General features: G+C 45.4%; 1 protein-coding gene across 1 annotated transcript; it reads right to left on the bottom strand.

Annotated features, from left to right (window-relative positions):
* Positions 1-4316: 4316 nt before the first annotated feature.
* Positions 4317-5442, bottom strand: LOC125552558 (alpha/beta-gliadin-like). The gene has a single exon (XM_048716159.1). It carries the CDS (start codon positions 5363-5365, stop codon positions 4481-4483), a length of 885 nt encoding a protein of 294 aa, XP_048572116.1. The 5' UTR covers positions 5366-5442; the 3' UTR covers positions 4317-4480.
* Between the last annotated feature and the right edge of the window lie 11087 nt (positions 5443-16529).

Below are 16529 nucleotides of genomic sequence, written 5' to 3'. Positions count from 1 at the left end.
GTCCCGCAACCCGCGGCGCGGCGCGGCGCGTTGTGACGAGGCGTGGCGAGCGAGGAGGAGGAGCGCGCGTATAGGTCTCCTCTTCTCATGCTCATACAAGTGGTAAAAGAGCTCACCTTATAAAGAGGTGCAACTCTGTCTCAACTTCCAGGGTGGGACTAAACTTTAGTCTCACTCACTCCACTCACATGTGTGCATGAATGAGCCAAGAGAATTACAGAATTTTACTTGGGCTTTGGGCCAAAGGCCTACTAGCAAAATTCCAACAGACACTACTCTAATTTGTAGTAACCTCTACGAACAGATCGTTCCAAAGTTATGCTATATCAGTCAATCCTTTTATTTCCTTGTCATGGCTAATCAATCAAGAAGATATAGAATGAATAAATCATTGTCCATTTCTAGAGAGTTCAAACTGAGCTTTGGTGGCGGACAACAGAAAGAACAAACAAAATTATATTTGTCCTACTAAGTTCGTTGTGAACTTTTACTGAACTAAGGTATACATATGAAATAAGAAAGAACCTAATTTAGGTGCAATTATCTCAAAAAGATCCAAACCAATGTAACATATATATTCGCATTCAGAAATTAATCTTCCATGACACCAATCAATCTTTGGATGGCATTTTTCTTCATAACACCAATCGGTACTCCCACCATTATTTACTCTTCGCTCACTCCTGCTTCATATTCCCTCGTCCAGAATCCAGCACCTCCGTCTGAGCCTCTTGTGTATACATGTGCAAGATGGTCACGTATATACCATGATGCACATCCCTGTTTGCAATGGAAGAAAGCTAAAGAGGTTAATTAAAATAACATCTTGGGAACAAATTCTATGGAGACAAGTCCATAGGTAGTGGTACTCTAGCCAGGAACCAATATTTTTTGTTCTCCAATGTAGTCCTTTCATGCTTGTTATCTGGATGTCATGTGATGAAAAATAGCCATGCACCGATCATACATGTTCTATCTGTTTGAGAATGCAACAAAGGTATATACGCACATGCAAGGGGTAGTACTTACATGAGAGCAATTTGAGAGAATCGATCAACACCTGCCTCAGTTGCTAGTTTCTGATGGCGTTGGGTAGGTTGCAGTGCGAACCAGGCTAGCGGTACTTCCAGCCCTGTGACGTCTTCGTTTCAGTTTTATCAATCCCTCAATTGGCGCCCATACCAAGAGAGAAGGGTGGGATGGTGCGATCGTAGAACATGACAAATTTTCCTATGTAGAACTTGCAGAGCAATTAGGTGGTCTGTTGTTTTTTACTTGCTCCTGTATTTAGTACGTGAACATGAAAGGCTAGGTTAAGTGTTGTCAGCATGAATTAACATAAAAAACTGGCGCTTAAAAGGATGTACCACTCAAGAATACAGAAACAATTTTGAAGTACAAACATAGTGGCCTATTTCCAAAGCATATGTGCCAGCAAACAGAGCTGGACTTCAGCACATCGATCAACTGGCCATAGCCAACCAATTGTAGGAGGTCCAGGAGCTGCAGTATAATGAGGCCCATACGTGCTGATGTGAGAAGGATCCTAAATCAGTTCCATATTTGCTGAAGAAGAAGCAGGTTAAGCTCCACGGTCTGAGCAGCAATATCCCTAGGCGAGTAGTGGCGCCACAAGGAGGGTGCTGGAGAGCATGGGAGCTCAAAGGAGAGGATGGCATGATGCGGCGGCAGTAGGCTAGCAAACCTCATGGGACGTGAGGATAGAATAGTACGTATAAGGTTAGGTTGCACTATTATTTTCTTCCCTAGAATTTATTCTGTGTAAGGGAGGCGGACACTTGATCTACTGATGTGTTTCAAGCCAAGGCTGTCGTGTACATGCGTGTATCTTGTCCTTTCTTCTTTTTTTCTTTTTTTTGTTCAGTTTTTTTAACTGAGGTATGTTTTCTGTTGTTGATTGATTGGTGATTAAGGGAGAATTGAAGCAGCACATGTTTCTACATACTGGCAATGGTGGGAATTTAGAGAAATTTACCTTTAAAGTAAATCCAACGGTTGTGATTTTCTGATTTACATAACTAAAGGCTAGATATTTCTAATTATTATGGAATTATCTAGCATATTTATCTTTTTTCTAGTTAGCCGATAACTCAGACGACTTGTCATTCAGACAAAGCCTTTGTATTAGGGAAACATTTCCAGCCGGCAGTCCGGCTGAGTCTTCGGCCGGACGCGCGCGCTTCGTTCGATTGCCCTGTATCCTGCGGCCCCCGCGTGCCCCTCGTTTGACTAATTGCCTGAGCCCACCACCAATCGTTTCTTTTTTTCTTTCTCCCGTTTCCTTTCTTCTTCCTCTTATTCCTTTCTCTTCTCTCTCCTGCACAGGAGGATGGCGAGGCGCATGTTGCTTGTGACAGATTTTTGGACTCCCCATGCTGCAGCCGCGTCCTGTGGAGCTATGACTCGAACGATTTTCATTGCCTCCTCTTCCCCTCGTTGCTGACGGTGCAGCAGTTGCCATGGATGCGCTCATAGACAACTTTTTTTATGGAGTGTTGCAACCAGCCCTGGGAGATGCTACATCCGGCGGCGAGGGATGTTACAACCGACAAGTTTTTTTTGTTGGAACCAACCAAAGGTTCTGTTGCTGATTTTTTGTTTGGCTGGAACCAGTGTCTTGTTTTGCTACTACCGGCGGCTTCATTTGCTACTACCGGCGACAACGTTTTTTTGCGACATAATTCATGAAGATGATGCAACCTCGACGACGGGCGACAACATTTTTTTGCTGCAAACAATGAAGTTTTTCGCTACCACCGGCTATAGGGTTTGTTACCACCATACACAGCGGACGGCCGGCGTTTTTCTTTTGTGTTTTGCTACAACCACGTCATTTTTTGCTGCAGTCGGCAACCACAGAAGCTACATCGGGTTAACATTTTTGCTACAATGACGATGGCGGGCTGTAGCGGTAAGCTTTTTTGCTGGAAGCGATAAACTTTTTTGCTACAATAGGTATCGTTTTTTGTTGGAACCAACAAGAGCCTCGGGAGGGCACACGGCGAGGTACAGCGCGACCACAACGACAGGTGCTGCTGCCGGCGGCCGGCGCTACCGGAGATGCGGCCATGTCCCCCGGAGCCGGAGCTGCAAGCCTGCAACCACGAGTGCATGTTGTGGCATGCATGAAGCCGATGAGAAACGCAGGCGGCGAGGGCGGCGACCGGCGGTGACCGACGGCGAGGGCGGCGACCAACGGCGAGGGTGGCGACCGGCGGCGGTTCTTCAAGGTTTTGCTACATCGGTCGTCCATGGCTAGTGTTGGCAGCGACGCTGCTTTGTTTTCCCCTCTGCTGTTTGGTTGAATCCGTTTAATTGGAAAGAAAACGATTCCAGATCTGACAGTTAAATGCAATCTAATCAGACGGCCGAGCTGTGTCCGGCCGAATTGATTGCGCCGGTGCGCCGGCGCAGATTAGTCGCCTTTGGATTATTACCATGATATATAATAATAAGAGGAAATTTAGGTTCATACTATAGCCAAACAATGTGCCAAATTAAAATTTAAACAGTGGGGATATTTGATCAGTAAATTAAATTTTAAATATAAATTATTAGGCACTAATATTAAGCATTAGAGGAGTATATCAGACATGGTCATGTAATGAGTTTCCGAAGTGTATACATACGTGATGTTCCTTTTTTTTTTCTATTTTCCAAGTGCATGAACGTACGTGTGTGTATTCTTTTTTTTTGTAAGATTTGACACATATCTTTCCTAGGACAACACGTTCCTTGTTTTTTTCTAACTTAACAGGTTTCTTGTTTTTTTTAACTTAACATGTTCCTTTTTTCTTTGAAGTCAACTTAACACGTTCCTTGTTTTTGTAAGGAAGAGTCCGACTTCTTCTTGACTATTTTCCCTGGGATGCATGCAATCTTTTTAACGTAAGTTTTTTTTTATGAGAAAACAAAGTGGCCTCCAGATGTATATATTTTCAACGGGGTGGAGCCAGGGAGCACGTACGTGAGAAAATCTCATCCTTTTCCCGTTTACATGTATGTGTTTTTCTTAGTTGGTGCATGTACGCGAGTTCTCTTTTTAAAGAGGCCCACCATTTACCAAATATATTTTCTTTAACATATGTGCGTTCGGATGTGTCACGTACAGTCGTTGGAGGCCCAGAGCATTATATATGTTACATAAATCTAACGGTCAAGATAATTCTATTTGTTAAGATTTACAGGATTGAGGGCTAGTAATTTCTAATTAACGTGCAATTTTCTAGCATATTTACCTTGCTCCTGGTTCACCTTATATTACTTTTAATATATAAATAGATGCAACATAAATATGTAGACAAGACCTGTGTTTGTCTTTTATTCCCAAGTTTGAACTAGTATAGTTTGGGTTCTTACATGATAGTGCATGTCACATTATTTTTTCACCGCTACAACGACCAAACCATGGACTGAGAAAACGGTGTTTCATATATCTAGTATTAGAGTTATTTTCTTCTCAGTTAGTACCGAAGATGCCAAATGGCGCGATGGTGCAATATGGAGGGATGTAGACATTGCACATTGCAGGTAGCGTCTGTAGCGCTAGGTTCCTTATTTCCTCGAACTGGGGCAGTTGTTGAGGCTGGACAGAGCCCTGGGCCTGTGGGTTTTGCTGAGATGGCCGGAAGGAGCCCTGGCCTAATGGATATTGTTGCAGAGGCTGTTGGAAGGAGACCTGGCTCGATGGTTGTTGTTGTTGTTTTTGTTGTTGATGCAGAATAATAGCATGAACAACATTGTGGATGGCCTGGCACTGCGACTGCTCAGGGATCTGCCATAGGTGCTGACAACACAATTCTTGCAACAGCTGGTAAGTACTTTGTTGCAAAACTTGTGATCTTCCATGCGCTATGTTGTGTTGCTGCAATACAACATCCATGCATGGAATCAGTTGTTGTTGTAAAATTTGTTGAAGGATTTGCTGTTGTTGTTGTTGTTGTTGTTGTTGTTGTTGTTGTTGTTGTTGTTGTTGTTGTTGTTGTTGCTGCTGCTGCTGTGAAATTGGTTGTTGTGGTTGCGAATACTGTGGTTGCGGTTGTGGATATGGTTGTTGTGGTCGAAATGGTTGTGGCTGCGAATATGGTAGTTGCGGCTGCGGAAATGGTTGCAGCTGCAGATATGGTTGTTGTGATGGAAATGGTTGCGGCTGTGGATATGATTGTTGTGGTGGAAATGGTTGTTGCTGCCCTAGAAATTGTTGTTGTTGTACCAATGGAACTTGCTCTTGTGGCTGTTGCTGAGATGGATTTTGTGGCTGCAATTGTGGCACTGGAACTCTAACTGCAGTTGTGGCAGTGGTCGCCACGATTGCAAGGAGGGCAAGGATGAGAAAGGTCTTCATGGTGGATTTGGTATTGACCACAACTTGCTTGGCTTAAATGATGCGCTCTACTTATGAGAATGATGGATGAGGAAGGATGATCGTCATGCTATGGGGCTATTTATGGCTGCCATGGAATGATCTCTTTCACAATTGGCATTTGTTTGTGTGGAAAGTGCTTGGATGCTTCTCAAAATCATCATTTGGTATGTTCTGTTTGGTGGCACTACTTACAAGTGTATTCTTGGACTAGTCATTAAAGTTCCTTGTTGTTGCACTATCATTCCACCACCAAAAAGGTGTGATAACATGCATGACTCATCTTATTCACTTTACAGCTCAAACACTAATCTAGATTGCCTATTTTTCTGAAACTAAGTTTGTAATTTTCTGCAAATTGTTACGCATAAACTAGATAAGCATGGCTGTCACGGTACTTAGTTTGTAATCTTGTGTGGTCTGTTAAGATAGATAAGACTAGTAATGTAACTTGCTTTGGTAGGCCATGACTCATCAAATTCCTTTTACATGTCAAGTGTTATAGTGTTCTAGAAGTTATTAGCAAGGATAAATTTTGTAATGTTCTACAAGTTGTTACGTGTAAACTAGATAAGCTTGACTTGCACACAAAAAAGATTGTAATCACTAGTCATCTACCCATGCAACTGCACGGCCTAGCTATTATAGGGGTACATATTTATTAATAAATATTTATATGTAAAATTCAAGCGCTTAAATTACAGATATCATACATCTGAACATATGCTAAGTTATTCAAACAATTATAGTACAATATAAGCACATATATTATAAACTTCATTATATGGAAGAGTGCCTCTACTTCCCATATATATAAAAAAATATGAACATCTACAATACCAAAACTATATAGTATGGAAATACATTTCATGACGCATCTGGTAATATTGATTTCATATTGTGAATGTTGATATTTTTTTATTATAAAGTTAGTTAAAATTTACAAATCTTGACTTTGACCAAACTTTATATGCAGACCAAAAATAAATGGAGAGAGTATCTTGGGGTCTCTGCCACGTCACGTTTCTCATACATTCAGTACGAGTGTCGCCCCGAACGAGTGGAGACTGCATCGTCACCTTATCCTTTCCCTGCAGGCTCAAGTCTTCTTCTTCCCAATCTTTCATTTCTAATCAAAGGATAGTGAGGCGAGCTGGCCGGGCTGCTCTTCGTCGAGGACGTCGTCATCTACTTCCGCGCGCCAATGGCCAACTCTCGCCGGAATTCACCCTGTGCCCATGTACAACCGCCTTCCAGAAGCCATCCGAGCGGCGGCCCCACAACGCTCGCGCGGAGGTCCCAACTTAGGAGGTGGACGAGGCTGTGCAGCTCGCGGCTAAGCTGCTCTTCACCGGGGTCGCCGTCGTCTCCATGCGCCACACGGGAAGGAAGTTGGTCACCGAGTTCCCGGGGATTCGCCGCGCACCCAGGTACTCCGCCGCCTCCCCAGTAGCTGTTTGAGAGGCGGCCCGCACGCGCGAAAGTGTGTCCCGATTTTCAGACCCCCCAGCACTGATGTGGTCTCCCTTACCCATGTTGCAGCGACTGTGCTGTCGCATCAGGGACTAATACCGACATGCAGACCGGCGATGAGACTGAGACCGGCGCCGAGACTAGCGGAGCTGGTCAAGAACCGAAAGCAAAGAGGCCACGGCGCCCAAACCAGCTCATGAGTACTAGACTGGTGGTCACGGAGATGGACGACGGTATTTTTGAGACAATAGCGCCCCCGGAAGCGCGATTGTGCTAAGGCAATCAAATAGGTTGCATCATACGGACAACTGCCACGATCAACGATGGGAAACTACAAAAGATAGATAATATGAGGCCCTCCCTCCTAAAGAAGCTGCACCAGATATTCTTGTTCCCGGACCGCAATGAAAAGGATAATAAAGATCCAGATAAGGACCTGGCAATGAAGAAGATAAACAAACACACCATCACCAAGTTTAGCGACGCGTTGGCCGCCTGGAAAACAAGGTTGAAACATCGGATCGTCGACAAAAAGGATCCCTTGCTACCTCTTGAGCACTGCGTTGGTTTTCCCCGAAGAGGAAGGGATGATGCAGCAAAGTAGCGTAAGTATTTCCCTCAGATTTTGAGAACCAAGGTATCAATCCAGTAGGAGGCTACAATACAATACAATACAATACGTGCCTTGCTGCCCCTACTGTCACTGGGAAAGGACACCGCAAGATTGAACCCAAAGCTAAGCACTTCTCCCATTGCAAGAAAGACCAATCTAGTAGGCCAAACCAAATTGATAATTTGAAGAGACTGGCAAAGATAACCAATCATACATAAAAGAATTCAGAGAAGATTCAAATATTATTCATAGATAGACTTGCTCATAAACCCACAATTCATCGGTCTCAACAAACACACCGCAAAAAGAAGATTACATCGAATAGTTCTCCACAAGAGAGGGGGAGAACATTGTATTGAGTTCCAAAAAGAGAGAAGAAGCCATCTAGCTAATAACTATGGAACCGTAGTTCTGAGGTGAACTACTCACACTTCATCGGAGAGGCTATGGTGTTGATGTAGAAGCCCTCCATGATCGATGCCCCCTCTGGCGGAGCTCCGGAACAGGCCCCAAGATGGGTTCTCGTGGATACGGAAAGTTGCGGAGGTGGAATTAGGGTTTTCGCTCCGTATATGATCGTTTGGGGGTACGTAGGTGTTGGAAATATGCCCTAGAGGCAATAATAAAATGGTTATTATTATATTTATTTGTTCATGATAATTGTCTATTGTTCATGCTATAATTGTGTTATCCGGAAATCGTAATACATGTGTGAATACATAGACCACAACACGTCCCTAGTGAGCCTCTAGTTGACTAGCTCGTTGATCAAAAGATAGTCATGGTTTCCTGACTATGGACATTGGATATCATTGATAACGGGATCACATCATTAGGAGAATGATCTGATGGACAAGACCCAATCCTAAGCATAGATCAAAGGTCGTGTAGTTCGTTTGCTGTAGCTTTTCCGAATGTCAAGTATCATTTCCTTAGACCATGAGATTGTGCAACTCCCGGATACCGTAGGAGTGCCTTGGGTGTGCCATACGTCACAACGTAACTGGGTGACTATAAAGGTACATTACAGGTATCTCCGAAAGTGTTTGTTGGGTTGGCATGAATCGAGACTGGGATTTGTCACTCCGTATGATGGAGAGGTATCTCTGCGCCCACTCGGTAATGCATCATCATAATGAGCTCAATGTGACCAAGTGGTTGATCATGGGATCATGCATTACGGTACGAGTAAAGTGACTTGCCGGTAACGAGATTGAACGAGGTATTGGGATACCGACAATCGAGTCTCGGGCAAGTAACGTACTGATTGACAAAGGGAATTGTATACGGATTGATTGAATGCTCGACATCGTGGTTCATCCGATGAGATCATCGTGGAGCATGTGGGAGCCAACATGGGTATCCAGATCCCGCTGTTGGTTATTGACCGGAGAGGCGTCTCGGTCATGTCTGCATGTCTCCCGAACCCGTAGGGTCTACACACTTAAGGTTCGGTGACGCTAGGGTTGTAGAGATATTAGTATGCAGTAACCCGAAAGTTGTTCGGAGTCCCGGATGAGATCCCGGACGTCACGAGGAGTTCCGGAATGGTCCGGAGGTAAAGATTTATATATAGGAAGTACAGTTTCGTCCATCGGGAAGGTTTCGGGGGTCACCGGTATTGTACCGAGACCACCGGAAGGGTCCCGGGGGTCCACCGGGTGGGGCCACCCATCCCGGAGGGCCCCATGGACTGAATTGGGAGGGGAACCAGCCCCTAGTGGGCTGGTGCGCCCCCCCTTGGGCCTCCCCTGCGCCTAGGGTTGGGAAACCCTAGGGGTGGGGGCGCCCCCCCACTTGGCTTGGGGGGGAAGCCACCCCTTGGCCTTCGCCCCCCCTGGAGATCCATCTCCTAGGGCCGGTGCCCCCCAAGGCCCCTATATAAATAGGGGGGAGGGAGGTCAGCCGCACCCTTGCTTTGGTGCCTCCCTCTCCCTCCGTAACACCTCTCCTCCCCGCTTGCGCTTGGCGATGCCCTGCCGGGATCCTGCTGCATCCACCACCACGCCGTCGTGCTGCTGGATCTTCATCAACCTCTCCTTCCCCCTTGCTGGATCAAGAAGGAGGAGACGTCTTCCCAACCGTACGTGTGTTGAACACGAAGGTGCAGTCCGTTCGGCACTTGGTCATCGGTGATTTGGATCACGACGAGTACGACTCCATCAACCCCGTTCTCTTGAACGCTTCCGCGCGCGATCTACAAGGGTATGTAGATGCACTCCTCTCTCCCTCGTTGCTAGATGACTCCATAGATTGATCTTGGTGATGCGTAGAAAATATTAAAATTCTGCTACAATCCCCAATAGTGGCATCATGAGCCAGGTCTATGCGTAGTTTCTATGCACGAGTAGAACACAAAGCAGTTGTGGGCGTGGATATTGTCAATTTGCTTGCCGTTACTAGTCTTATCTTGATTCGGCGGCATCGTGGGATGAAGCGGCCCAGACCGACCTTGCACGTACGCTTACGTGAGACTGGTTCCACCGATTGACATGCACTAGTTGCATAAGGTGGCTGGCGTGTGTCTGTCCCTCCCACTTTAGTCGGATCGGATTCGATGAAAAGGGTCCTTATGAAGGGTAAATAGAAATTGTCATATCACGTTGTGGTTTTGTCGTAGGTAAGACACGTTCTTGCTAGAAACCTATAGCAGCCACGTAAAAACTTGCAACAACAATTAGAGGACGTCTAACTTGTTTTTGCAGCATGTGCCGTGTGATGTGATATGGCCAAAAGGATGTGATGAATGATATATGTGATGTATGAGATTGATCATGTTCTTGTAATAGGAATCACGACTTGCATGTCGATGAGTATGACAACCGGCAGGAGCCATAGGAGTTGTCTCATTTATTTATGACCTGCGTGTCAACAAAAACGTCATGTAATTACTTTACTTTATTGCTAAAGCATTAGCCATAGTAGTAGAAGTAATAGATGACGAGACAACTTCAAGAAGACACGATGATGGAGATCATGGTGTCATGCCGGTGACAACGATGATCATGGAGCCCCGAAGATGGAGATCAAAAGGAGCAAATGATATTGGCCATATCATGTCACTATTTGATTGCATGTGATGTTTATCATGTTTTACATCTTATTTGCTTAGAACGACGGTAGCTTAAATAAGATGATCCCTCGAAATAATTTCAAGAAAGTGTTCCCCCTAACTGTGCACTGTTGCGAAGGTTCGTTGTTTTGAAGCACCACGTGATGATCGGGTGTGATAGATTCTAACGTTCGAATACAACGGGTGTAAGCCAGATTTACACACGCAATACACTTAGGTTTACTTGACGAGACTAGCATGTACATACATGGCCTCGGAACACAGAAGACCGAAAGGTCGAGCATGAGTCGTATAGAAGATACGATCAACATGAAGATGTTCACTGATGTTGACTAGTCCGTCTCACGTGATGATCGGACACAGCCTAGTTAACTCGGATCATGTTTCACTTAGATGACTGGAGGGATGTCTATCTGAGTGCGAGTTCATTGTTTAATTTGATTAGATGAACTTAATTATCATGAACTTAGTCCAAAATCTTTACAATATGTCTTGTAGATCAAATGGCCCACATTGTCCTCAATTTCAATGCGTTCCTAGAGAAAACCAAGATGAAAGACGATGGCAGCAACTATACGGACTGGGTCCGGAGCCTGAGGATCATCCTCATAGCTGCCAAGAAAGATTATGTCCTAGAAGCACCGCTAGGTGACGCACCTGTCCCAGAGAACCAAGACATTATGAACGCTTGGCAGTTACGTGCTGATGATTACTCCCTCGTTCAGTGCGGCATGCTTTACAGCTTAGAACCGGGGCTCCAAAAGCGATTTGAGAGACACGGAGCATATGAGATGTTCGAAGAGCTGAAAATGGTTTTTCAAGCTCATGCTCGGGTCGAGAGATATGAAGTCTCCGACAAGTTCTTCAGCTGTAAGATGGAGGAAAATAGTTCTGTGAGTGAGCACATACTGAAAATGTCTGGGTTGCATAACCGCTTGACTCAGCTGGGAGTTAATCTCCCGAATGACGCGGTCATTGACAGAATCATTCAGTTGCTTCCACCGAGCTACAAGAGCTTTGTGATCAACTTCAATATGCAGGGGATGGAAAAGACCATTCCTGAGGTATGTTCAATGCTGAAATCAGTAGAGGTGGAAATCAAAAAGGAACATCAAGTGTTGATGGTGAATAAAACCACTAAGTTCAAGAAAGGCAAGGGTAAGAAGAATTCAAGAAGGACGGCAAGGGAGTTGCCGCGCCCGGTAAGAAAGTTACCGGGAAGAAGCCAAAGAATGTACCCAAGCCCGAGACTGAGTGTTTTTATTGCAAGGGAAGTGGTCACTGAAAGCGGAACTGCCCCAAATACTTAGCGGACAAGAAGGCCGGCAACACTAAAGGTATATGTGATATACATGTAATTGATGTGTACCTTACCAGTACTCGTAGTAGCTCCTGGGTATTTGATACCGGTGCGGTTGCTCACATTTGTAACTCAAAGCAGGAGCTGCGGAATAAATGGAGACTGGCGAAGGACGAGGTGACGATGCGCGTCGGGAATGGTTCCAAGGTCAATGTGATCGCCGTTGGCACGCTGCCTCTACATTTGCCTACGGGATTAGTTTCAAACCTCAATAATTGTTATTTAGTGCCAGCTTTGAGCATGAACATTGTATCAGGATCTCGTTTAATTCGAGATGGTTACTCATTTAAATCCGAGAATAATGGTTGTTCTATTTATATGAGAGATATGTTTTATGGTCACGCTCCGTTGGTGAATGGTTTATTCTTAATGAATCTCGAGCATAATGTTACACATATTCATAGTGTGAATACCAAAAGATGTAAGGTTGATAATGATAGCCCCACATACTTGTGGCACTGCCGCCTTGGTCACATAGGTGTCAAACGCATGAAGAAGCTCTATGCAGATGGACTTTTAGAGTCTCTTGATTACGAATCATTTGACACGTGCGAACCATGCCTCATGGGTAAAATGACCAAGACTCCATTCTCAGGAATAATGGAGCGAGCAACCAACTTATTGGAAATCATACATACTGATGTGTACGGTCCAATGAGTGTTGAGGCTCGTGGTGGCTATCGTTATGTTCTCACCCTCACTGATGACTTGAGAAGATATGGGTATGTCTACTTAATGAAACACAAGTATGAGACCTTTGAAAAGTTCAAGGAATTTCAGAGTGAGGCTGAGAATCAACGTGACAGGCAAATCAAGTTCTTGCGATCAGATCGTGGGAGAGAATACTTGAGTCACGAATTTGGCACACACTTAAGAAAATGTGGAATAGTTTCACAAGTCACGCCGCCTGGAACACCTCAGCGTAATGGTGTGTCCGAACGTCGTAATCGCACTCTATTAGATATGGTGCGATCTATGATGTCTCTTACTGATTTACCAGTGTCATTTTGGGGCTATGCTTTAGAGACTGCCACATTCAATTTAAATAGGGCTCCGTCGAAATCCGTTGAGACGACACCGTATGAATTATGGTTTGGGAAGACACCTAAGATGTCGTTACTAAAAGTTTGGGGATGCGATGCTTATGTCAGGAAACTTCAACCTGAAAAGCTCGAACCCAAATCGGAAAAATGCGTCTTCATAGGATACCCTAAAGAAACTATTGGGTATGCCTTCTACCTCAGATCCGAAGGCAAGATCTTTGTTGCCAAGAATGGGTCCTTTCTAGAGAAAGAGTTTCTCTCGAAAGAAATAAGTGGGAGGAAAGTAGAACTTGATGAAGTATTACCTCTTGAACCGGTAAGTGGCGCAGCTCAAGAAAATGTTCCTAAGGTGCCTGCACCGACTAGAGAGGAAGTTGATGATGATGATGATCATGAAACTTCAGATCAAGTTGCTACTGAACTTCGTAGGTCCACGGGGACACGTTCCGCACCAGAGTGGTACGGCAACCCTGTTAGACAACGGTGAACCTTCGAACTATGAAGAAGCGATGGCGGGCCCGGATTCCGACAAATGGCTGGAAGCCATGAAATCCGAGATAAGATCCATGTATGAAAACGAAGTATGGACTTTGACTGACTTGCCCGATGATCGGCGAGCCATAGAAAATAAATGGATCTTTAAGAAGAAGACAGACGCGGATGGTAATGTGACCATCTATAAAGCTCGGCTTGTTGCTAAGGGTTATCGGCAAGTTCAAGGGGTTGACTACGATGAGACTTTCTCACCCGTAGCAAAGCTGAAGTCCGTCCGGATCATGTTAGCACTTGCCGCGTTCTATGATTATGAGATATGGCAAATGGACGTCAAAACAGCATTCCTTAATGGTTTCCTTAAGGAAGAATTGTATATGATGCAGCCAGAAGGTTTTGTCGATCCTAAGAATGCTGACAAGGTGTACAAGCTCCAACGCTCGATTTATGGGCTGGTGCAAGCATCTCGGAGTTGGAACATTCATTCTGATGAGATGATCAAAGCGTTTGGGTTTACGCAGACTTATGGAGAAGCCTGCATTTACAAGAAAGTGAGTGGGAGCTCTGTAGCATTTCTCATATTGGATGTGGATGACATATTGTTGATGGGAAATGATATAGAATTCTTGGAAAGCATAAAGGCCTACTTGAACAAGTGTTTTTCAATGAAGGATCTTGGAGAAGCTACTTATATATTAGGCATCAAGATCTATAGAGATAGATCGAGACGCCTCATTGGTCTTTCACAGAGTATGTACCTTGACAAGATATTGAAGAAGTTCAAAATGGATCTGTCAAAGAAGGGGTTCTTGCCTGTATTGCAAGGTACAAGATTGAGCACAGCTCAATGCACGACCACGTCAAAAGATAGAGAAAATATGAGTGTCGTCCCCTATGCCTCGGCCATAGGGTCTATCATGTACGCTATGCTGTGTACCAGACCTGATGTAAACCTTGCCGTAAGTTTGGTAGGAAGGTACCAAAGTAATCCCGGCATGGAACACTAGACAGCGGTCAAGAATATCCTGAAGTAGCTGAAAAGGACTAAGGATATGTTTCTCGTTTATGGAGGTGACGAAGAGCTCGTCGTAAAGGGTTACGTCGATGCTAGCTTCGACACAGATCAGGATGACTCTAAGTCGGAAACTGGATACGTCTATATTTTGAATGATGGGGCAGTAAGCTGGTGGAGTTGCAAGCAAAGCGTTGTGGTGGGATCTACATGTGAAGCGGAGTACATGTCAGCCTTGGAGGCAGCACAAGAAGCAGTCTGGGTGAATGAGTTCATTACCGACCTAGGAGTCATACCCAATGCACCGGGCCCGATGACTCTATTCTGTGACAACACTAGAGCTATTGCACTTGCCAAGGAGCCCAGGTTTTACAGGAAGACCAGGCATATCAAGCGTCGCTTCAACTCAATTCGTGAAAGTGTTCAAAATGGAGACATAGAGATTTGTAAAGTACATACGGACCTGAATGTGGCAGATCCTTGACTAAACCTCTCCCTAGAGCAAAACATGATCAACACCAGAACTGCATGGGTGTTCGATTCATCACAATGCAGCTAGACTATTGACTCTAGTGCAAGTGGGAGACTGTTGGAAATATGCCCTAGAGGCAATAATAAAATGGTTATGATTATATTTCTTTGTTCATGATAATTGTCTATTGTTCATGCTATAATTGTGTTATCCGGAAATCGTAATACATGTGTGAATACATAGACCACAACACGTCCCTAGTGAGCCTCTAGTTGACTAGCTTGTTGATCAAAAGATAGTCATGGTTTCCTGACTATGGACATTGGATGTCATTGATAACGGGATCACATCATTAGGAGAATGATGTGATGGACAAGACCCAATCCTAAGCATAGCTCAAAGATCGTGTAGTTTGCCTGTTGTAGCTTTTCCGAATGTCAAGTACCATAGGACTGCATTGGGTGTGCCAAATGTCACAACGTAACTGGGTGACTATAAAGGTATATTACAGGTATCTTCGAAAGTGTCTGTTGGGTTGGCACGAATCGAGACTGGGATTTGTCACTCCGTATGACGGAGAGGTATCTCTGGGCCCACTCGGTAATGCATCATCATAATGAGCTCATTGTGACCAAGTGGTTGATCACGGGTTCATGCATTATGGTACGAGTAAAGTGACTTGCCGGTAACGAGATTGAACGAGGTATTGGGATACTGACGATCGAGTCTCGGGCAAGTAACGTACCGATTGACAAAGGGAATTGTATACGGATAGATTGAATCCTCGACATTGTGGTTCATCCGATGAGATCATCGTGGAGCATGTGGGAGCCAACATGGGTATCCGGATCCCGCTGTTGGTTATTCACCGGAGAGGCGTCTCGGTCATGTCTGTATGTCTCCCGAACCCGTAGGGTCTACACACTTAAGGCTCGGTGACGCTAGGGTTGTAGAGATATTAGTAAGCAGTAACCTGAAAGTTGTTCGGAGTCCCGGATGAGATCCCGGACGTCACGAGGAGTTCCGGAATGGTTCGGAGGTAAAGATTTATATATAGGAAGTACAGTTTCGGCCATCGGGAAGGTTTCGGGGGTCACCGGTATTGTACCGGGACCACCGGAAGGGTCCCGCGGTCCACCGGGTGGGGCCACCCATCTCGGAGGGCCCCATGGGCTGAATTGGGAGCGGAACCAGCCCCTAGTGGGCTGGTGCGCCCCCCCTTGGGCCTCCCCTGCGCCTAGGGTTGGGAAACCCTAGGGGTGGGGGCGCCCCCCACTTGGCTTGGGGGGAAGCCACCCCTTGGAGTTCGCCCCCCTTGGAGATCCATCTCCTAGGGCCGGAGCCCCCCCAAGGCCCCTATATAAAGAGGGGGGGAGGGACGGCAGCCGCACCCTTGCTCTTGGCGCCTCCCTCTCCCTCCGTAACACCTCTCCTCCCCGCTTGCGCTTGGCGAAGCCCTGCCGGGATCCTGCTGCATCCACCACCACGCCGTCGTGCTGCTGGATCTTCATCAACATCTCCTTCCCCCTTGCTGGATCAAGAAGGAGGAGACGTCTTCCCAACCGTACGTGTGTTGAACAGGGAGGTGCTGTTAGTTCGGCACTTGGT

The sequence above is a fragment of the Triticum urartu genome, chromosome 4 (genome assembly GCF_003073215.2).
Source record: "Triticum urartu cultivar G1812 chromosome 4, Tu2.1, whole genome shotgun sequence".
In the NCBI taxonomy this organism is placed as follows: domain Eukaryota; kingdom Viridiplantae; phylum Streptophyta; class Magnoliopsida; order Poales; family Poaceae; genus Triticum; species Triticum urartu.
The sequence above is the reverse complement of the archived record's forward strand: the minus strand, read 5'-3'. Positions and strand labels throughout refer to the sequence as shown.